The 23,218-nt window shown below is 43.6% G+C and overlaps 1 protein-coding gene across 2 annotated transcripts in view; it reads left to right on the plus strand.

The window, feature by feature from the left end:
* The window catches only part of GC (GC vitamin D binding protein), a 56,660-nt gene that overhangs the window by 27,383 nt on the left and 6,059 nt on the right, over positions 1 to 23,218 (plus strand). For both annotated transcript variants that reach the window (XM_070756884.1, XM_070756886.1), the window contains exons 2-11: positions 1,630 to 1,699; positions 2,459 to 2,591; positions 4,762 to 4,973; positions 11,598 to 11,730; positions 13,501 to 13,595; positions 15,431 to 15,560; positions 17,073 to 17,275; positions 19,080 to 19,212; positions 21,649 to 21,746; positions 22,777 to 22,918. In XM_070756884.1, the coding sequence (XP_070612985.1) occupies positions 1,630 to 1,699; positions 2,459 to 2,591; positions 4,762 to 4,973; positions 11,598 to 11,730; positions 13,501 to 13,595; positions 15,431 to 15,560; positions 17,073 to 17,275; positions 19,080 to 19,212; positions 21,649 to 21,746; positions 22,777 to 22,918 (1,349 nt within the window). The remainder of the gene's footprint in view (positions 1 to 1,629; positions 1,700 to 2,458; positions 2,592 to 4,761; positions 4,974 to 11,597; positions 11,731 to 13,500; positions 13,596 to 15,430; positions 15,561 to 17,072; positions 17,276 to 19,079; positions 19,213 to 21,648; positions 21,747 to 22,776; positions 22,919 to 23,218) is intronic.

The raw sequence follows: 23,218 nt of genomic DNA on the forward strand, positions 1-23,218 counted from the left end.
GATCCTTGAAAGAGTAGTAGATCCTTGGAACAAACTTCCAGCAGACGTGGTTGGTAAATCCACAGTAACTGAATTTAAACATGCCTGGGATAAACATATATCCATCCTAAGATAAAACACAGGAAATAGTATAAGGGCAGACTAGATGGACCATGAGGTCTTTTTCTGCCGTCAGTCTTCTATGTTTCTATGTTTCTATGTTTCTATGGAAATTTTGAATAGTTCGGAGAACTGGTAGTGGAAATTTTGAATAGTTTGGAGAACCAGTAGTGGAAATTTTGAGTAGTTTGGAGAACCGGTAGTGGAAATTTTGAGTAGTTCGGAGAACCAGTAAATACCACCTCTGATTGCCCCCCCCCCTCCATCTATTCTCTGCCTCACGAGTCCCAGCTGATCAGGAGGAAATAAGGATTTTTCAGTAACCTTCTCCTGGAGTAGAGAGGGGATGGAGATTTTACAGTATCCTTCACCTGCTACAACCCACCAAGCCACACCCACCAAGCCACACCACTGGCATCAACCAGCGAATCCCCATTCATGGCATGCAGACCACACACAAAACTACACCCCCTTGATCCATCTCCCCATGGAACAGGTTCCTGGTGCCCAAAAGGCTGGAGGCCACTGATCTAAGATCTAACTGGATCTGCTCTTTTCTTTCTCTTCAACATTGCAGTGATTATTATAAGTGGCAAATGCATTTTAACCTAAACAAGTGCAAAGTTATGCACATCAGGGCAAAGAACCCCAATTATACCTACCAACCAATGGGGACCAAACTTTCTGAGACAACCCAAGAAAGGGATCTTGGGGTTTTGGTGGACAGCACAATGAAGATGTCAACCCAACGTGCAGCAGCATTAAAAAAAAAAAAAGCAAATTCCATGCTTGGCACGATTAGGAAAGGAATCGAAAATAAATCGGCAAGTGTTGTATTGCCTCTGTACAAATCGATGGTGAGACCACACTTGGAGTCCTGTGTACAGTTCTGGTCACCGCACCTCAAGAAGGATATAATGGAACTGGAAAAGGTGCAAAAAAGGGCAACATGAATGATCAAGGAAATGGAGCCCCTCCCTTATGAAACCAAGTTGCAACGCTTTGGTCTCTTCAGCCTTGAAAGACGGCGTTGAAGGGGTGACTTGATCGAAGTGTATAAAATCACACATGGGATAGAAAAGGTGGATAGAGGAAAATTCTTTTCTCTATCACACAATACTAGGATGAGGGGCCCCTCCTTAAAGCTCATAGGTAAGAAAGTGAGGACAAATCAAGGGAAATATTTCTTTACCCAGAGGGTCCAGAAGAGATCGTGACAGCTGTCAGCCTGGAGAGCTTCAAGGCAGGATTAGACATTCATGATGCCAAATGTATCTGTGGTTATTGAAATGGATGTCCATGTGCCGCCTCTATGTTGGTTGAGGCAGGCAGGATTCCCTTGGGTACTATTTGTTGGGGGTCAAGGGAAAGGGAGGGTCTTGCCTTCTCTTTCTGCTCAAGATCCCCATGGACAATTGGTAGGCCACTGTGTGGCACAGAATGCTGGACTCAATGGGCTTTGGCCTGATTTAGCAGGGCTCTTCTTAGGTTCTTATGCATTAATCCACCTTTCATCTTTTGTTTTGACAGGCAAGGATTACTTCAAAGAAAAAATCTGCAATGAATACAACGCATTCGGGGAAGAGGGTTTTCGCTCCATGTATGTATATTTTTATATATAAAAAGGGTTTTTTTAAATGTTTTATTTTCTCAAAATATAAACATTCCATCTTTCCTTAAATCGTGTGGCCCTTCTCTGGGTCCCGTCAACTATACAATGTCATTTGGCGGGACCTAGGGGAAGAGCCTTCTCTGTGGCGGCCCCGGCCCTCTGGAACCACCTCCCTCCAGAGATCAGAATTGCCCCCACCCTCCTTGCCTTTTGTAAGCTCCTTAAAACCCACCTCTGTCATCTGGCATAGGGGAATTGAGATATTTCTTTCCCCCTAGGCCTATACAATTTATGCATGGTACATTTGTGTGTATGTTTGGTTTTTAATAAGGCCTTTTTTTTAGTTATTTTAAATATTAGATTTGTTATATGCTGTTTTTATTATTGTTGTTAGCCGCCCCTAGTCTACGGAGAGGGGCGGCATACAAATCTAATAAATGAATGAATGAATGAATAAATGAATAAATGAATGAATGAATGAATGGATGGATGGATGGATGGATGGATGGATGGATGGATGGATAGATAGATAGATAGATAGATAGATAGATAGATAGATAGATAGATAGATAGATAGATAGATAAATAAATAAATAGTGCTTGGCCTTATTGCCACACACTTAGGGGACAGAAGGCACTCTGGTGCACTTATGCACGCCCCTTACTGACCTCCTAGGAATCAAACTAGCCAACAGAATTTTAAAACCAGGCATCAAGTCACTTTCGTTTTTAACTTGGCTTTTGCAGATCAATCATCATAAGCAGCAGGAAGTATTCTAATGCCACCTTTGAACAAATCATCAGTCTCGTCGACGACATAGTAGACTTGGCTAAAAAATGTTGTGCCGCAGGAGCCGATCCAGACTGCTATGAAAATGAGGTAAAGGCCAGTGCAGTTTGCGAAGCATCGATCTAACTTTATTTATTTACTTATTTATTTTATCACGTACGTATTGGTGGCATACAAAGATATTATTATTATTATTATTATTATTATTATTATTATTATTATTATTATTATTATTAATTAGATTTGTATGCCGCCCCTCTCCGTAGACTCGGGGCAGCTCACAACAGTAATAGTACAATATACAACAATTCTAATAACAAAAAGTCACTAAAAACCCCTTATTAAAAAGAAACATACACACAAACATACCATGCATAAACTGTATAGGTCCTGGGGAGATGTCTCAGTTCCCCCATGTCTGGCGACAGAGGTGGGTTTTGAGAAGTTTACGAAAGGCAAAGAGGGTGGGGGTAGTTCTAATCTCTGGGGGGAGCTGATTCCAGAGGGTCAGGGCCGCCACAGAGAAGGCTCTTCCCCTGGGTCCCGCCAGATGACATTGTTTAGTCGATGGGACCCTGAGAAGACCAACTCTGTGGGACCTAACCGGTCGCTGGGATTCATGCGGCAGAAGGCGGTCCCGGAGATATTCTGGTCCGATGCCATGAAGGGCTTTATAGGTCATAACCAACACTTTGAATTGTGACCGGAAACTGATCGGCAACCAATGCAGACTGCGGAGTGTTGGTGTAACATGGGCATACCTGGGGAAACCCATGATTACTCTCGCAGCTGCATTCTGCACGATCTGAAGTTTACCCAAATTAGATAATAATTTTATTTAATTAGTCTTATTATTGTAATCTTAATAATTATAATGATCCTAATCTTGCAGATAGAAACATAGAAGACTGACAGCAGAAAAAGACCTCATGATCCATCTAGTCTGCCCTTATACTATTTTTTGTATTTTATCTTAGATGTATTTTAGATGTTTTGTGACGCAGCTAGGTAACGTCATCGGGGCTAGAAGAGAGTGCCGTTTGCACGCATATGAACAGAGAGCAAAGACCATTCCCATCTAGCATTAATCGATTTAATTAATCAATGCCGAGGTGGTGCAGTGGGTAGAGTGCAGTACTGCAGGCCACTAAAGCTGACTGCTAGATCTGCAGGTCAGAGGTTCAAATCTCACCAGCGGCTCAAGGTTGATTCAGCCTTCCATCCTTCCGAGGTGGGTAAAATGAGGACCCAGATTATGGGGGCAATAGGCTGGCTCTGTTAAAAAAGTGCTATTGCTGACATGTTGTAAGCCGCCCTGGGGAAAAGGGTGGCATAAAAAAAAAATCAAATAAATAAATAAAAAATGGAATAAATGAATAAATAACCGAATAAATTTTAAAAAATGGAATAAATAAAAATCCAATAAATAAATAAAAATCCAATAAATGAATAAAAATCCAATAAATGAATAAAAATTGAATAAGTAAATAAAAAATGGGATAAATAAATAAAAAATCAAATAAATAAATAAATAATCCAATAAATAAATAAAAAATTGAATAAATAAATACAAAATCGAATAAATATATACAAAATTGGATTTAAAAATAAATAAATGAATAAATAAAAATAAATAATTGAATAAATAAATTTAAAAATCCAATAAATAAATAAAAAATCCAATAAGTAAATTAAAAATTGAATAAATAAATAAATAATCCAATAAGTAAATAAAAAATTGAATAAATAAATACAAAATCGAATAAATATATACAAAATTGGATTATAAAATAAATAAATGAATAAATAAATAATCGAATAAATAAATTAAAAAATCCAATAAATAAATAAATAATCCAATAAGTAAATAAAAAATCCAATAAATAAATAAATAATCCAATAAGTAAATAAAAAATGGAATAAATAAATACAAAATCGAATAAATAAAAAAAAATGAATAAATAAATAAAAAATGGAATAAAAAAATAAATAATCAAATAAATAAATAAATAATCCAATAAGTAAATAAAAATTGAATAAATAAATTTAAAAATCCAATAAGTAAATAAAAAATGAATAAATAAAAAATAAAATAAATATATAAATAAAATAAAATAAATACTTAGCTATGTCACAAAATGTCTTGCAAACAAGCTCAAAGCATGGCAAGGATGCCTCAACAGTGGATGAGGGTAATAACGTGCACCCCTTTCTCTCTCTCTTCTACCTTCTACTCTCCCCCCTTCCTTCACCTCCAAAGTCTAGTGCTTTCTCTGAAAAATCCTGCCAACCAGATGCTCCTTTCCCGAGACACCCAGGAGTAGCTGGATGCTGCACTGAAGAAGGCCTGGCTCGAAAGCTGTGCCTGGCGGCCTTGAAGCATCTCCCTAAGGAGTTCCCAACCTATGTGGAGCCATCCAACGAGGAAACATGTGCCTCTTTCAAGAAGGACCCTCGGGGATTTGCAGAGAGGTGAGATCAGTAATGGTATGACTGGGATGGGCGATTTAGTTATTAAAAATGACGATGTGAGAAATGGATAAATGAAATAACAAAGGAGAAGATTAAAAAATCTCCCAAATTTTTCCTATTGGGTATTTCAAATACGAAGTATAAAAAAGAAATTTATTATTTAATAATACATATATTGGTTGCGGCAAGAATTACATTTGCACAGAAATCGAAAGAAAAGGAAATACAGTGATCCCCCGTTTATTGCGTCCCCAACCATTGCGAACAGGGTACTTCGCTATTTTTCAACCCGGAAGTCAAAATACCATCTACGCATGCGTGTATGGGCACGAATGCGTAGATGGCAACCGGGAGGTCAGCTCGAAAGCGCCGAGACAAGCCGTTCCTTGCCGCTTGCTATCGGCGCTTTTGAGATGAGTCCGGAAGCGAATTCGCTCCCGGACTCAGCTCGAAAGCGCCGAGACAAGCCATTCCTTGCCGCTTGCTATCGGCGCTTTTGAGATGAGTCCGGAAGCGAATTCGCTCCCGGACTCAGCTCGAAAGCGCCGAGACAAGCCATTCCTTGCCGCTTGCTATCGGCGCTTTTGAGATGAGTCCGGAAGCGAATTCGCTCCCGGACTCAGCTCGAAAGCGCCGAGACAAGCCGTTCCTTGCCGCTTGCTATCGGCGCTTTTGAGATGAGTCCGGAAGCGAATTCGCTTCCGGACTCATCTCAAAAGCGCCGATAGCAAGCGGCAAGGAACGGCTTGTCTCGGCGCTTTCGAGCTGACCGGACTCAGCTCGAAAGCGCCGAGACAAGCCATTCCTTGCCGCTTGCTATCGGTGCTTTTGAGATGAGTCCGGAAGCGAATTCGCTCCCGGACTCAGCTCGAAAGCGCCAAGACAAGCCATTCCTTGCCGCTTGCTATCGGCGCTTTTGAGATGAGTCCGGAAGCGAATTCGCTTCCGGACTCATCTCAAAAGCGCCGATAGCAAGCGGCAAGGAACGGCTTGTCTCGGCGCTTTCGAGCTGACCGGACTCAGCTCGAAAGCGCCGAGACAAGCCATTCCTTGCCGCTTGCTATCGGCGCTTTTGAGATGAGCCCGGAAGCGAATTCGCTCCCGGACTCAGCTCGAAAGCGCCGAGACAAGCCATTCCTTGCCGCTTGCTATCGGCGCTTTTGAGATGAGTCCGGAAGCGAATTCGCTTCCGGACTCATCTCAAAAGCGCCGATAGCAAGCGGCAAGGAACGGCTTGTCTCGGCGCTTTCGAGCTGACCGGACTCAGCTCGAAAGCGCCGAGACAAGCCATTCCTTGCCGCTTGCTATCGGCGCTTTTGAGATGAGTCCGGAAGCGAATTCGCTCCCGGACTCAGCTCGAAAGCGCCGAGACAAGCCATTCCTTGCCGCTTGCTATCGGCGCTTTTGAGATGAGTCCGGAAGCGAATTCGCTCCCGGACTCAGCTCGAAAGCGCCGAGACAAGCCATTCCTTGCCGCTTGCTATCGGCGCTTTTGAGATGAGTCCGATTCGCTCCCGGACTCAGCTCGAAAGCGCCGAGACAAGCCATTCCTTGCCGCTTGCTATCGGCGCTTTTGAGATGAGTCCGGAAGCGAATTCGCTCCCGGACTCAGCTCGAAAGCGCCGAGACAAGCCATTCCTTGCCGCTTGCTATCGGCGCTTTTGAGATGAGTCCGGAAGCGAATTCGCTCCCGGACTCAGCTCGAAAGCGCCGAGACAAGCCATTCCTTGCCGCTTGCTATCGGCGCTTTTGAGATGAGTCCGGAAGCGAATTCGCTCCCGGACTCAGCTCGAAAGCGCCGAGACAAGCCATTCCTTGCCGCTTGCTATCGGCGCTTTTGAGATGAGTCCGGAAGCGAATTCGCTTCCGGACTCATCTCAAAAGCGCCGATAGCAAGCGGCAAGGAACGGCTTGTCTCGGCGCTTTCGAGCTGACCGGACTCAGCTCGAAAGCGCCGAGACAAGCCATTCCTTGCCGCTTGCTATCGGCGCTTTTGAGATGAGTCCGGAAGCGAATTCGCTCCCGGACTCAGCTCGAAAGCGCCGAGACAAGCCATTCCTTGCCGCTTGCTATCGGCGCTTTTGAGATGAGTCCGGAAGCGAATTCGCTTCCGGACTCATCTCAAAAGCGCCGATAGCAAGCGGCAAGGAACGGCTTGTCTCGGCGCTTTCGAGCTGACCGGACTCAGCTCGAAAGCGCCGAGACAAGCCATTCCTTGCCGCTTGCTATCGGCGCTTTTGAGATGAGTCCGGAAGCGAATTCGCTCCCGGACTCAGCTCGAAAGCGCCGAGACAAGCCATTCCTTGCCGCTTGCTATCGGCGCTTTTGAGATGAGTCCGGAAGCGAATTCGCTCCCGGACTCAGCTCGAAAGCGCCGAGAGCCAGCGCCCCCCGGACCCCCAACCCGGGTTTGGGGGGCTGCTAGGAAGCCCTCCATGCCGGCGGCAAATAGCTGCCCCGCCCCCAATCTTCGGCTCCTCGCTAGCGCTGTGGGAGTAAAAACACCATCTGCACATGCGCAGATGGTGTTTTTACTTCCGCAGCGCTACTTCGCGAAAACCCGCTCGTTGCGGGGGGTCCTGGAACGGAACCCTCGCAACGAGCGGGGGATCACTGTATTATTATTTTATTATTATTATTTATTATTATTACTATAAATTATTATTATTATAAATAATATTATTATTATTTATTGGATTTGTATGCCACCCCTCTCCGCAGACTCGGAGAGGGGCGGCATCTACCAAAAGATGTAGAAGTATTTAAAAAAATTATGGAATGTGCAGAATTGGACATGATGACAAAACGTTTGAATAACCAAGTTGAAACAGGATTTTATAAAATATGGGATAAAGTATATAAATGGTGGAATTTTAAAAATAGTTTTAAAAATTAAATAAGCAAGAATGTATAATTATTTGAACTTAATAATTTGATGGTTAACTGTATGCATATATGACTAGTTTAAAAACGATATAAATATAGAGTATTTTTGCAATGTGATAAATTTAGAAGTGTTATATTTTATATTTTATTTTTAGATTAAGTATTTGATATTTTATAGATAAGAAAATTAATTAGATTAGATTAGATTAGATTTATTGGATTTGTATGCCGCCCCTCTCCGCAGACTCGAGGCGGCTCACAACAATGGCAAAAACAGTACATAGTGAGAAATCTAATATTTACCAATTACAGTTTAGGTTAAAAAAATTCATAAAAGCAACCCCAATATATATAAAAAACAAGCACACAATCAATCATACACCAAAACAACATGGGCAAGGGGGAGATGTTTCAATTCCCCCACGCCTGACGGCAGAGGTGGGTTTTAAGGAGTTTATGAAAGGCAAGGAGGGTGGGGGCAATCCTAATCTCAGGGGGGAGCTGGTTCCAGAGGGTCGGAGCCACCACAGAGAAGGCTCTTCCCCTAGATCCCGCCAGACCACATTGTTTAGTCGATGGGACCCGGAGAAGGCCAACTCTGTGGGACCTAACCGGTCACTGGGATTCATGCGGCAGAAGGCGGTCCCGGAGATATTCTGGGATATTAATATAGAGAATATAGAGTTAAATTTTAATAAGAACATAGAATACGTGTGTTATATTTCTGTATTGATCCGATTATAGTTAGGCTTTTTTTTCTGTACTAGTTAGACTTCTACGATAAGTGGAGCAATGGTAGCTCCTTAAACGTTGAATGTTGTTTGTTTTTGTTTGTCTTTTGAAAAATAATTTTAAAAAATTGGGGGAAAAAAGAGTAAAAATTGTGATGTGTGGGCAGCTGCAAAACCCCGATGCACCCCACATGATATTTGGCTGCTGCCCATGCACAGCAAGCAAAATTTCGTGTGAGAATGCTTGCACGGCAATTTTCAGGCCCAGAAGGGAATTTCTGCACGTGTCCCAAAGGTGCTGTTTCCAGAAGCAACTGGACTCTTGTTTTTTCTTGAAGACCTCTCGCTTCTCATCCCAGAAGCTTCTTCAGTTCTGACTGAATGGTAGAGCGTGGAAGGATTTACCCTCCTTGCAGTCATCTGGTCCTTAGCACTCTTTCTGAGAGTCCTTGAGGCCACTTGGAGGTTTATCTATTGTCCTTAAGGTCAGCTTTCGTTCTCCGCTATTTAGTCAGAACCGAAGAAGCTTCTTGGATGAAAAGCAAAAAGTCTTTGTGAAGAATCTCCATAGATAATATCCACACGTGTTGCAAATTAATTCAAGGCCAATAACATTTAATCTGTAGGTGTAGCTTCACTATCCCCATTCTTACTGTGGGAAGAATTTATAAATTTATATTTCCTATTGTTGGAAATATTGTTTAGGGAACCATATGTTAAATAATTCTGGTCTTCTGATTACGTTACTGATTATTTATTTATTTATTTATTTATTTATTTTATTTATTCATTCATTTGTCCAATACACAATACATATGGAAGAGAATAGACATGAAGTAATATGTATAAATAGAGGAGAAGATATATGAAAGGAAGAAAATATATATGACATATGAGATAAAGGAAACACAATTGGACAGGGGACAAAAGGCACACTAGTGCACTGATGTACACCCCTTACTGACCTCTTAGGAACCTGGAGAGGTCAAGCGTGGATAGTCTAAGGGAGAAATGTTGGGGGATAAGGGTTGACGCCATTGAGTCTGGTAATGAGTTCCACGCTTTGACAACTCGATTGTTAAAGTCATATTTTTTACAGTCAAGTTTGGAGCGGTTAATGTTAAGTTTGAATCTGTTGCGTGCTCTTGTGTTGTTGCGGTTGAAGCTGAAGTAGTCATTGACCGGTAGGACGTTGCAGCATATGATCTTGTGGGCAATACTTAAATCGTGTTTTAGGCGCTGTAGTTCTAAGCTTTCTAGACCCAGGATTGTTAGTCTATTTTCGTAGGGTATTCTGTTTCGAGTGGAGGAGTGAAGGGCTCTTCTGGTGAAATATCTTTGGACGTTTTCAAGGGTATTGATGTCCGAGATGTGGTATGGGTTCCAGACAGATGAGCTGTATTCAAGGATGGGTCTGGCAAAAGTTTTGTAGGCTCTTGTGAGTAGTGTGAGATTGCCGGAGCAGAAGCTACGTAGGATCAGGTTAACAACTCTTGAAGACTTTTTGGCGATATTGTTGCAGTGGGATTTAGCACTTAGGTCATTTGATATTAGTATTCCAAGGTCTTTTACTGAGTGTGGGTTTGCTGTGAGAATTTGTTTATTCAGTTTATATATGAGGTTTGGGTTATTTTTGCCGATGTGGAGGGTAGAGCATTTGTTGGTTGATATTTGAAGCCGTCTCCAAAATCCTTTAAACTCATAACAAACATTTTTTTAAAAATTAATCCAATGCTTATTTCAGATGGTAAGCACACACAAGCAAACACACCAACCTCAATTAGTAAGATGTAAAACATAATTAAAACACTCACGGTTTAAATGAAGAGACTCAATCCACATCGCTTAATTTAATCAATCCTGTCTCCAGGGTCAGCACGTACACAACGCTCACAGCTCTGAAGTTTCACTCTAAAATCAACACGTACACACTTCCAACACTAGGGACAAGGTTCCCTATAAACAATGTTTCTGTACATGTTTTCTCTGCAGCTGCTCCTAAATCCAGGTCCAGTTCCAAAGCCAGGAATAAAATGGAGGCTGATTAGAAAGAAAGATTCTGTTTTTGGGTGAACAGAACCAACACACACAGTGTGCAGTTCTGGAGCAGCTCACCAAATGGAGTGGGGAGAGGGTGGGTTTTATACCTTCTGGATCCCTGTGGGGTCATGTAGAGGTCAGAGTTGGCTCTATGGGCAAAAGGGGAAATGCAAATCTTAGGTGTTTGTCTGAGCTAATCTTGTCCTGCCTAATTGTGTTGTTTATCTGGAGTCTCTGTCTGACCTAGTCTTTCTGAAAGGATTACCAAATCTGTACAGTGGTACCTCTACTTACGAACTTAATTCATTCCCTGACCAGGTTCTTAAGTAGAAAAGTTTGTAAGAAGAAACAATTTTTCCCATAGGAATCAGTGTAAAAGCAAATAATGTGTGTGATTGGGGAAACCACAGGGAGGGTGGAGTCCCTGTTTTCCCCCAGGAGATTCCTAGAGAGGCCCCAAAGAGGCTTCTCTCCGCCTTTCCCGGCGCTGTTTCCTCCCAGGAGATTTCTAGCAAGGCCCCACAGAGGATTCTCCCCGCCTTTTCTGGCCCTGTTTCCTCCCAGAAGATTTCTAGGGAGGCCCCACAGAGGCTTCTCCCTGCCTTTTCCGGCCCTGTTTCCTCCCAGGAGATTTCTAGCAAGGCCCCACAGAGGCTTCTCCCTGCCTTTTCCGGCCCTGTTTCCTCCCAGGAGATTCCTAGAGAGGCCCCACAGAGGCTTCTCCCCTCTTTTTCCGGTTACAGTTTTGGAGGGTCGAGTTTGTAAGTGAAAAATGGTTCTTGAGAAGAGGCAAAAAAAATCTTGAACACCCGATTCGTTTGTAAGTAGAGGCGTTCGTAGGTAGAAGTACCACTGTATTTCTAAATGCTGGCCTCAATTGTGGTCATTAGTCAAGGACTACCTACATTTACTCAACTAATCTTCCCTGTTACATCTTTATGTTCTTTTTTTCTGGTCTGTCTTCTAGGTTTTTGGTTGAGTATTCCAGTGACTACAGCTATGCTCCTCTGCCAATCTTGCTGAACTCTACAAGAAATTATTTATCCGCCGTTAGAACCTGCTGTGCCAGTGCAGAAAGTAACATCTGCTTCTTGAATGAGGTTGGTGCAATTCTTCCCTCTGCTCTTATCAGCTGCCCAATAAACTGTAATCATCTCACCTCCATTCTGGCCTCCCATTACATTAGAAAACCCATGGTTAGATTTCCGTCCCGCGAAGTGGTTCATCTCTATACGCTCAAGGGATCAATTGCCCAAGAGTGTCAAGCTGACTAAAGTTGATCCAAACAATAGAATATTTTTAAGGCAGAGCAAAGCAAAGGTTTAAATTTTCAATCTATCTATCTATTTAGACAGATAGATGGATAGCACGGAGGGCATGGTTAGAATAGAGAGATAGAAAGATATGATAGAGATTATAGATAATGATAAATGTTAGGTAGGTAGGTAAATAGGTAGATTAGAGAGAGAAAGAGAGAGAAAGTAGAAATATATGCTAGAGATTACAGAGATAATAATAATAAATGATAGATAGATAGGTAGGTAGGTAGGTGGATGGGTAGGCAGGTAGGTAGATGATAGATAGATAGATAGATAGATAGATAGATAGATAGATAGATAGATAGATAGATAGATAGATAGATAGATAGATAGATATTATAGAGATTATAGATAATTATAAATGATAGGTAGCTAGATGATATATACATATATATATTATGGGCCAGGAGGCAAATAAGGAGCTGTGATGTTCCTTCAACACACCAGGGTGATTCGACACAAAAATATGTAACCCTTCCCTGGTGCAGAGCTGAAGGGATTGGATACTGTAGCCTAGGGGATAATTCTCTGCCTTACAAGGCAAAGGTTGCAGATTCAAATCCCAGTGTGTATGGCTAGTTGATGAGGCCAAAATAAGGCTGAAATAGATCTATCCATCTCCCTTAATTTTCAAATTCAGCAAAAAAAACCATGTGACACACACACACACACACACACACACACACACACACACACACACACACACATATATATATATATATATATATATATATATATATATATATATATATATATATATGATAGACATTATAGATAATAAATAATAGGTAGGTAGGTAGTTACATGGGTAGATAGGTAGATGAGAGAGAGATGAAAGCGATTATAGATAATAGAAGATAGAAAGATATGATAGAGATTATAATGATAAATGATAAGTAGGTAGGTAGGTAGATGATAGATAGATAGATAGATAGATAGATAGATAGATAGATAGATAGATAGATAGATAGATAGATAGATAGAGATGGGTGGGTGGGTGGATGGATGAGAGAGAGAGATGATAGATATATATGATAGACATAGACATAGATTATAACGTTCAGCAGCATAGTCGGCTCCCACTTGGAAGGTTGAGAGTTCAAGCCTAAATTGCAGCAAACGTTTCTCTCTCTGGGTGCAATATATATATATATATATATTGCACCCAGAGAGAGAAACATTATATACTGCAAACTCTGTGTGGCGTCAGGAAGGGCAGCCAGCCAGTAAACGCTCAGCTCCATCCAGGCCCCCCACCACTATCCTGAATTAAGGAATCACAGGATCATAAAAGGGGAATTTTTATTCTATCCACTGAATGCATTATTTCCAAGTTTTAGACACTGTTTTAAGGAAGTATCCCGGATCTGCTAATGGTCAGTCAGCTCTGTGCCTTGAATCGGGAATCCCAAGTCAAAATCCCCATCTGTTAAATGGAGTCAAAATGTATTGTTGGACTACCAGATCATCTGATGCTCTATCGAAGGAAGCCCATATAAAGTTCATGTGCCATCTCTGCCCGGCTATTTTTCACTTCCTTTTCTTTTGCAGAAGTTGCGACACAAGCCTGTCCAAGCATTTACCCACCTGTCAAACAAAGCCTGCGCTCTCCATGCCTTGCTTGGGGAAAATAAAACCAAAGTCAGGTAGCGTGGAAATCCCTTTTGGTCTCATACTTCGATGCCAGGTCAGAAGGATAAAGTTTTAATGTTTGAAATTCACCACTGGGCCATGCAAGATTCAGCTGGTTACCATCTCTGCATGGACATCTTTCCGTTTTGATTATGGGCCACCAAGGCGTTATTGACTCCTAGTGACCCTGTATATAAATTTTCTCCATGAATTTTTCAATTTCTATTCAACAAAACATGGTACCACACTGAAAACACCATTGCTGTTTTTTCTCTTCATTTCTTTCTCCTCCTTCTTTCTCCTCCTCCTATTCCTCTTTATCCTTCTTCTTTTCCTCCATCTTCTCTTTCTCCACCTTCTCCTTTCTCCTCCTCTTTTTCCTTCTCTTTCTCCTCCAACATTACTTTCTCCTTCTCCCTTTTCCTTTTCTTCCATCTTCTCTTTCTCCTCCTCCTCCTTCTCCTCTTCCTTCTCTTCTTTCTCCTCCTCTGTCTTATCTTTCTCCTTCTTCTTCTCCTTCTCCTCCTCTGTTCCTCTTTCTCCTTCTCCCCTTTTCCTTTTCCTCCATCTTCTCTTTCTCCTCCTCCTCCTCCTCCTTCTCCTCTTTCTCCTCTGTCTCTTCTTTCTCCTTCTTCTCCTCCTTCTTCTCCTCCATTCCTCTTTCTCCTTCTCCTGTAATTTGTCTTACCGTGTTTCTCAAAAAATAATTGACTTCAACTCTAATAATAAATAATTGGTATGCTTGTGTGTATGTTTGGTTTTTTTAAATAAGGGTTTTTAAAATTATTTTAAATATTAGATTTGTTATATGTTGTTTTGTTATTGTTGTTAGCTGCCCCGAGTCTACGGAGAGGGACGGCATACAAATCTAATGAATGAATGAATGAATGAATGAATGAATGAATGAATGAATAATTGCGGCTCTTGAATTGATATAACATTTAAGCTGCTGGGCAATGATGAAGGGAATTACAAATAGCTACCACTACACTCTACAGCAGAAATATCCAACCTTGGCAACGTTTGTTTGTTTGTTTGTTTGTTTGCTTGTATGTATGTATGTTTGTTTATTATTAGAGTTGGAAGGGACCTTGCAGGTCATCTAGTCCAACCCCCTGCTGGTGCAGTAGACCCTACCTCATGCTAGTCCAATAGCAGTCCAGTCTTTAAGACGGGTGTTTAAAATGGGTGTACTTCAATTCCCAAAATTCCCCAGCCAGGGAAATTCTGAGAATTGGATCCTAGGAATTATTATTATTATTGTTGTTGTTATTATTATTATTATTATTATTATTATTATTATTATTATTATTTATTAGATTTGTATGCTGCCCCTCTCTGCAGACTCGGGGCGGCTCACAACAGTGATAAAAACAGTATACAATGACAAATCTAATATTAAAAGTCTAAAAAAACCCATTGTTTAAAAATCATACATACAACATACCATACATAAAACTGCATAGGCAAGGGGAGATATCTCAGTTCCCCCATGCCTGACGGCAGAGGTGGGTTTTAAGGAGTTTACGAAAGGCAAAGAGGGTGGGGGCAATCCTAATCTCTGGGGGGAGCTGGTTCCAGAGGGTTGGGGCCGCCACAGAGAAGGCTCTTCCCCTGGGTCCCACCGGCCGACATTGTTTAGTTGACGGGACACGGAGAAGGCCAATTCTGTGGGACCTAGCTGGCCACTGGGATTTGAAGTCCACAGGTCTTAAAGTTGCCTTAAAGGTTGGACATAATCTGTTCTACAGCATCAAAAATGCTTAGGAAAGCCAGACATTTTGGAGTGGCTGATCCAACTCTTTGTTGGCTAAATTTCTCATTTTTCTTCTCTTCCCTAATGCTCTAGCTACTTAATAAAATTCACCCAGCAGACTCCAAGTCTGTCCTTTAACAATGCCATAACCCTTGCGGAAGAAGCTTCTGAAATTCTTTCCAAGTGCTGTGATAGTTTGGAAGAAGATTGTTTCCAGAATGAGGTGAGTGACAGAGGTGGTATGTGAGGCCTCCAGCCTCACGTAGCCACCTCCCGCCTGAGGTGCAAGCAGAAGGCATCGGTGGAAGCGGCGCTGGCAGCATTTATGCTTCTGGCAGCACCCGTTCACCTAGCTACCCAAACTGAGACACAGGTGACCAAGGAAGGAGAGTGCGGGAAACGCGAAGCAAATTGTCACCCCAGTGGGTGATACTGGGAAGGTTGTAAGTCGAGGACTTAACAGTTCACTTGAACGATGATGGTCGTTCAAGCCACTCCCACCTGGTCACATGGCCGGCAATCCACTCCTACTCAGTCACATGACCATTAAGCCACACCCACAAAATAAGCCACACCCACAGTGTGAAATTTTGGCTGCCCATTACTGTATGTATGTGGGTGTGTGTTGTGTGCAGATTGTTTCCAGAATGAGGTGAGAGACAGAGGTGGTATGTATGTATGTATGAATGTATGAGTTGTGTTATTCCTCAGAGAGGGGGGGCACACAAATCAAATCAATCAGCCAATCAATCAATCAATCAATTGTAAATGATTTAGCTTTACTAGATAAATGGTCAAAGCAATGGAAACTGCAGTTTAATGTTTCAAAATGTAAAATAATGCACTTGGGGAAAAGGAATCCTCAATCTGAATATTGCATTGGCAGTTCTGTGTTAGCAAAAACTTCAGAAGAGAAGGATTTAAGGGTAGTGATTTCTGACAGTCTCAAAATGGGTGAGCAGTGTGGTCGGGCAGTAGGAAAAGCAAGTAGGATGCTAGAGGTATAACAAGCAAGAAGAGGGAGATTGTGATCCCCTCATATAGAGTGCTGGTGAGACCACATTTGGAATAACGTGTTCAGTTCTGGAGACCTCACCTACAAAAAGATATTGACAAAATTGAACGGGTCCAAAGACGGGCTACAAGAATGGTGGAAGGTCTTAAGCATAAAACGTATCCCTAAAGACTTAATGAACTCAATCTGTAGAGTCTGGAGGACAGAAGGAAAAGGGGGGACACGATTGAAACATTTAAATATGTTAAAGGATTAAATAAGGTCCAGGAGGGAAGTGTTTTTAATAGGAAAGTGAACACAGGAACAAGGGGACACAATCTGAAGTTAGTTGGGGGAAAGATCAAAAGCAAGTGAGAAAATATTATTTCACTGAAAGAGTAGTAGATCCTTGGAACAAACTTCCAGCAGACGTGGTTGGTAAAGCCACAGTAACTGAATTGAAACATGCCTGGGATAAACATGTATCCATTGTAAGATAAAATACAGGAAGTAGTGTAAGGGCAGACTAGATGGACCATGAGGTCTTTTTCTGCCGTCAGTCTTCTATGTTTCTATGTTTCTAATCAATAATGGCTATAAATCAAGGGCTACCTGTATAGAAGAGTGGAACTGGGACCTCCTCGCTTCCCAAAAGAAATGTTGACCTCTATTGTGATCATAAATGTGGTCAGTCCAGTTGTGTTGTTTGTGTTGCAAAAGTGTTGCTGTTCTCTCTTCCAGCTCAAAGTTCACATCGCCCACATCTGCAATACTGCCTGCGGTGGGAATGAAAGACTCAGAACCTGTTGCAGTTCCAAAGATGACGTGGGAAAATACTTGTGCATTTACTCGCTCCCGTGGGATAAGCCTTCCCAGGCCCTTCAGGCTCCCAGTCCAGTGGACGAACACATCTGTAGAGAAAATGGCGAAGTAGACATATATCGGTAAGAGGATTTGGAGCTGTTTTTCCTCCTTCTCTAGGGGCAGGATTTGCATGCAGTGCTCTCTAACCGTTTCATCGGGATGTGAAGACAGTCACTCTAGAACCCAGAAATCAGGCGTGAAATCCAGCAGGTTCTGAGAGGTTTAGAAGAACCGGTAGAGGAAATTTTGAGTAGTTCAAAGAACCAGCAAATACCACCTCTGGGTGGTCCCAGGGTGGGGACGGAATGGGGATTTTGCAGTATCCTTCCCCAGGAGTGGGGAGGGAATGGAGATTTTTGCAATATCCTTCCCCTGGAATGGGGAGGGAAAGGAGATTTTGCAGTATCCTTCCTGTGGAGTGGGGATAGAATGGGGATTTTGCAGTATCCTTCCCCTGGAGTGGGTGAGAAAGAAGATTTTGCAGTAACCTTCCCCTGGAGTGGGGCAGGAATGGGGATTTTGCAGGATCCTTCCCCTGGAGTGGGGCGGGAATGGGGATTTTGCAGGATCCTTCCCCTGGAGTGGGGCGGGAATGGGGATTTTGCAGGATCCTTCCCCTGGGGTGGGGAGGGAAAGGAGATTTTGCAGGATCCTTCCCCTGGGGTGGGGAGGGAAAGGAGATTTTGCAGGATCCTTCCCCTGGGGTGGGGAGGGAAAGGAGATTTTGCAGGATCCTTCCCCTGGGGTGGGGAGGGAAAGGAGATTTTGCAGTATCCTTCCCCTGGAGTGGGGAGAGAATGGGATTTTGCAGTATCCTTCCCGCTGGTGGAACTGCGTTCCACCTGTCCTGCCTCTGCCCACCCCTTGGTGGAGCCTCACACTATTGTCGTTACCAGTTCCCTGAACCACTGACATCCAGTACACTCTGATCAGGCTGAACCGGTAGAGTCCTCAGAGAGGGGCGTCATAAAAGTCCAATAAATAAATAAATAAATAAATAAATTTCACCCCTGATTGTGTTATTGCTGACGTTGTAGAGCTCAAGGCTGCAACGGACACCAAAGTTCCTCTTTTCTGCCATCCTTTTTTTTTCCCTTTCCAGTAATATTTACGACATCTGCTGGAAGTTTGTTCCAAGCATCTACTACTATTTCAGTAAAATAATATTTTCTCACGTTGCTTCTGATCTTTTCCCGAACTAACCTCAGATTGTGTCCCCTTGTTCTTCTGTTCACTTTCGTATTAAAAACACTTCCCTCCTGGACCTTATTTAACCATTTGACATATTTAAATGTTTCGATCATCTCCCCCCTTTCCCATTCTGTCCTCCAGACTGTACAGATCGAGTTCATGAAGTCTTTCCTGATAAGTTTTATGCTTAAGACCTTTGTTAGTACAGGGTACATGGTTGTTAGGGATTGCTATTGTAAACTGCATATTGTAAACTGTACCAAACTTGTACTTAAAGAGTTAATGTGCACTCAAAGGGTTAACTTGTACTTGAAGAGTTAATATTCAAGGCTGTTTCGTCACTTCCTCATCGAAGCTATAAAAGCTCATTATTAAGCTTTGTGCTTTTATCTATATTGTATTTTAGCTTAGTGCTTGTTATCTCTATTGTGTTTTGCTTTGTGCTAAACTTGTAATTGCTCAGTGCGTATTATCCTGTATTTGCTTCGTGCTTATTCTGGATTGTTTATATTTTGTTTATATGTAAATAATCCTTATTTAACTAAGTCTGTGTCTTGGCTTTATCACACATCCACGCCCTGTTAAAATTCTCTGCTCGGTGTTGTCGAAGGTTTCAAGCCTAGCTAACCAAGACAAGCCAACAACCTTCCACCATTCTTGTAGCCTTTGCAGTAATATCTGTTTCCTTTGCAGTAATATTTATGACGTGGCCCGGACATACACCCGTGCTCCAGAGGCTCTTCTCATTCCCTTGTATTCTGCCAGCCAAGCTGCCACCAACGATTGCTGTGCCCAACCCGACCCCAATGCATGTTTCGCGGAGAAGGTAAACATTCATAATCTTCTGAGATGAAGTCGGGCGCAAACGATCAGGTCCCTGTGCGAAGAAAGTCCCAATAAATAGCTTTATTGCTAAACAGCCTATCCATAGGGACCTTCTCTGTGGTGGCCCCGGCCCTCTGGAATGAACTCCCTTTGGAGATACGTACCGCCCCCTCTCTCCTTGTTTTTTGCAAAGCTCTGAAGACCTACCTCTGCCGGCGGGCATGAGGCCCATGAGCAGGGGAGGGCTACCATTCCCGGCCCTACCAGAACGGGCCAGGAGCATGTCCCTGCTTCCTCCCGCACATGGGATTCAACTTTTGTGCATGTGCAGAAATGAAAAGAACCCTGGAAATGGGCAAAAAGCTAAGTGCCCGCTCGCCATTGTCCGCCGCTGTTTGCACCCCCACTGCCCGCTTGCCGCCATTTGCCTCCATTCGCCCCGCTCGCCTCTCGCTCTTGGGGCGAACAGCAGCAGCGCGGATGGTGAGGGCGAGCCGGTGCGAGAGGTGAGCAAGGGGTGAACGGAGGCGAACAGCGGCAGTGCAGGCGGTGAGGGCGAGCTGGCGCGGGCAGTGGGTTGAAGCTGGCGCGAGCACAGGCGGTGTGGAAGATTACATTGGTGCCACCGGAACCGCATTCCCCACCGTTTAGGGTCGGGCCTACCCCTGGCCATGAGCCACGAGATTGTCTCCGGGCGACAGTGTGAATAATTAAATTGGATGAATGTGGATGACTGTGCATGGGGATTTTTTAGAATTTTGCTAATTTGGTATATTTCTTTTAAAATAATTAGATTTCTAGATGAAGTAGGATAACAATTTTGGCCCCCTTTTTTGTTGCCGTGTTATTCACGGAAAATTGAGTGTTACCTCTAGAGTAGTCGCGGTTAGCGGTTGAGCAGTTCCTTTGGCCCGAATAGCGGAACGGTCGATTTTCTCGCGGTTGGGGCGTCTGGTTTTGTGGTCGTTGGTGTTGCGGTGTGGCGAATGTCTCCTCTGGTGCCGTTGCTCTGCATGCGATGGCGATGTGGCCTCGACGGTTGCAGCGGCGGCATGTGGCGTCTCGGAAAGGGCATCGATGGCGCTGGTGGCTTCCTCGGCAGCCCCCGCAGGGGGCTGGGGGGTGAGTAGCTCTGTGGTGTCTTGTACCAGGAAGCAGTTGTCCCCATTGTGAGCTGGTTGGCTGGGGTCGTCTAATTCCACGGCGCGGGGAGATGCGGAGTCAATCTTGGCGATGAGTTCTCGCCTTCCGTGTTCTTTTAATTCTCTAGCTGCTGCGTCGGCGGCTTCTGCGGTTTGCGCTAGTTTAATCACGGTTTGTAGAGTCGGCTCGTCTTCGGTGAGGAGTTTGTTCCTCACCGTGGCGCTTCTCATGCCGAAAACCAAGGCATCGGTGAGGCGAGCTTCCGGGTCTTTAAACTTGCATTGTGCAAGTACCGTTCAAAGTCGCGTTGTAAACTGGTTTATTGATTCCGTTTCCTTCTCAGCCATCATGGAGAACTGATGCCGAAAAACCATGGCTGGTTTGGTCGGTTTGAAGTGGCTCGCTAGCTTGTCTTGTAGGACGTCCCAAGCGACGGTTCTTGCTGGTTGCGGGTCGGTGAGAGTCTGGGCAAGGCCACGGATTTCTGGGCCGCAGTAATTCAGGAAAATAGCCCGTCTGCGATCGGCTTCGGCGTCCTGTATCCCTGCCGCCTCGAGGAAGATCTCGAAGGTGGCCATGTATTCGTCCCAGGACGTTTTTTCGGGGTCGAAGAATTCTGGAGCCCGGCCGATCTGGACGTTGCTCATGTTGCACGCGGTGTTTCTTCCGTCCGTTCGTCGCCAGTGAAGTAGACCCAGAGACAGGGTTCAAACAAATCGGTACTTTTTATTCAGCTCAGAGAACAAGTGACAGCTCAGCAAGGCAAGTGACAATTCAGCGAGTACCGACTGACTCTGCTTGGAGAAACCGCTTCTTTTATACATTTGCGGCTCCCGCCAAAGCAAGAGCCAGCCGCGTCTGAGCCAATCAGGAGCGACTTCCTGCTTCAGCTCAGACAGCGCTGGAAGACGGAACAAACTATCTACAGGAAATACAAGGTAGCCATTTCAAGATACAACACTAGACACATGTTGTTTGTATTTATTATGTTGTAGGCCGCCCTGACTCTCTTCGAGAAGGGCAGCATAGAAGTCTAATAAATAAATAGATGGATGGACGGATGGATGGATGGATGGATGGACGGACGGACGGACGGTCGGTTGGTCGGTCGGTCGGTCGGTCGGTCGGTCGGACGGACGGACGGACAGACAGACAGACAGATAGATAGATACTCAGGCGCGCGCACACCTTTTAGCACCCAAGAAAAAAAACCAGAAGGTTCTCTATCCCTGCTATATAATATGGCAATATTCTTCATTAACGCAACGATACTTTTTTCCCCCCTGAATTCTAGGGTTTAAAAACAATAGCGCCCCTGTACGCTTTGATTGAAAAAGGAAATGAGATTTGTGGGGAATATACAGATCACACCTACCTGGAATTCCTCAAGAGGTAAAAAGTTTATGCCATATTTGCCTGGAAATTTATATCCTATCACACTGTTTTGTTTTGTTTTGTTTGGTTTGGTTTGGTTTTGTTTGGTTTGGTTTTGTTTGGTTTGGTTTTGTTTGGTTTGGTTTGGTTTGGTTTGGTTTGGTTATTTGCAGAAGCAAAATCTCCCGAGATGACACGTGCATGCGTGAAATTTCGGCAATTATTCAGCAACTGAGCTGAAGCCGAGTCTTCAAAGAGGGGCGACATAAAAATCTAATAAATTAATACTGTTACTGTTACTGTTGTTGTTGTTGTCAATACAACACAGCAAATGAGATCACTATGCTGAATTTCGTATTTCATCACCAGTGGGCACTTCCCAAGCACCTAGGACTGCGTGATGTAGCGGAAGGAAGGGAGGGAGGGAAGGAAGGAGGAAGGAAGGAAGGAAATAAGAAGGAAGGAAATAAGAAGGAAGGAATTGAAATAGGAAGAAAGGGAGGGAGGGAGAGAAGAAGAAAATAGGAAGGAAGGAAGGAAGGAAGGAAGGAAGGAAGGAAGGAAGGAAGGAAGGAAGGAAGGAAGGAAGGAAGGAAATAAGAAGGAAGGAATTGAAATAGGAAGAAAGGGAGGGAGGGAGAAAGGGAGGGAGGGAAGAAGAAAATAGGAATGGAGGGAGGGAGGAAGGAAGGAAGGAGGGAAGGAAATAAGAAGGAAGGAATTGAAATAGGAAGGAAGGAAGGAAGGAAGGAAGGAAGGAAGGAAGGAAGGAAAAAAAATCCCTAAAATCTCACACACGTCACATCCCCTCGCGAGATTTTGCCTCAAAGCAAAATCTCGCTCAGACACACATGCACAAACTGGAGACATGGAGCTGAGCACATAGCACACCAGTAGCAGCAAGAGCGGCAACCCCTCACCTGTCCTGTACTATATATTTCCTTACACCTGAATATATGAAATCAGATCTTGGTAATTTGAGAGAAATCTGCATGGTTTTTTTACCTTAAAAAAGGGTTTGGTAACATCAACTTGTTCCCAATTGCAGGCTTAGAGCCAACGCATTAGACCTGATCCCCTCTGGTACTTTGGATGCTGAAGACCAGGTGTCTGCTTTGGTGGAACAAAGGAGTAGCTACGTTACCAAGTGCTGCCATCTAAATGCACCTCCAACGTATTGTGGAATACAGGTAAGGTCCAAGCTCAGCCATCTAGGTCATGGATGTCGCAAAGGTGCTTTTTCAGAAAGTAACTGGTCTTTCTTGAAGGTTTTTTCCGTTTTGAAGATGTTGAAGACTTGAGACTTTCAAAGGGAGATTGGACTGGCATTTGTCCGAAATGGTGTAGGGACTCCTGCTTGAATGGGGGTGGACTAGATGACCTACAAGGTGTTCTGACCCCACCATGATCCCTACTTGGACCAGGACTCACTGCTCACGGTCACTCATGCCCTCATCACCTCGAGGATCGACTACTGTAATGCTCTCTAC

This window comes from Erythrolamprus reginae, chromosome 7, assembly GCF_031021105.1.
Source record: "Erythrolamprus reginae isolate rEryReg1 chromosome 7, rEryReg1.hap1, whole genome shotgun sequence".
Classification (NCBI taxonomy): Eukaryota; Metazoa; Chordata; class Lepidosauria; order Squamata; family Dipsadidae; genus Erythrolamprus; species Erythrolamprus reginae.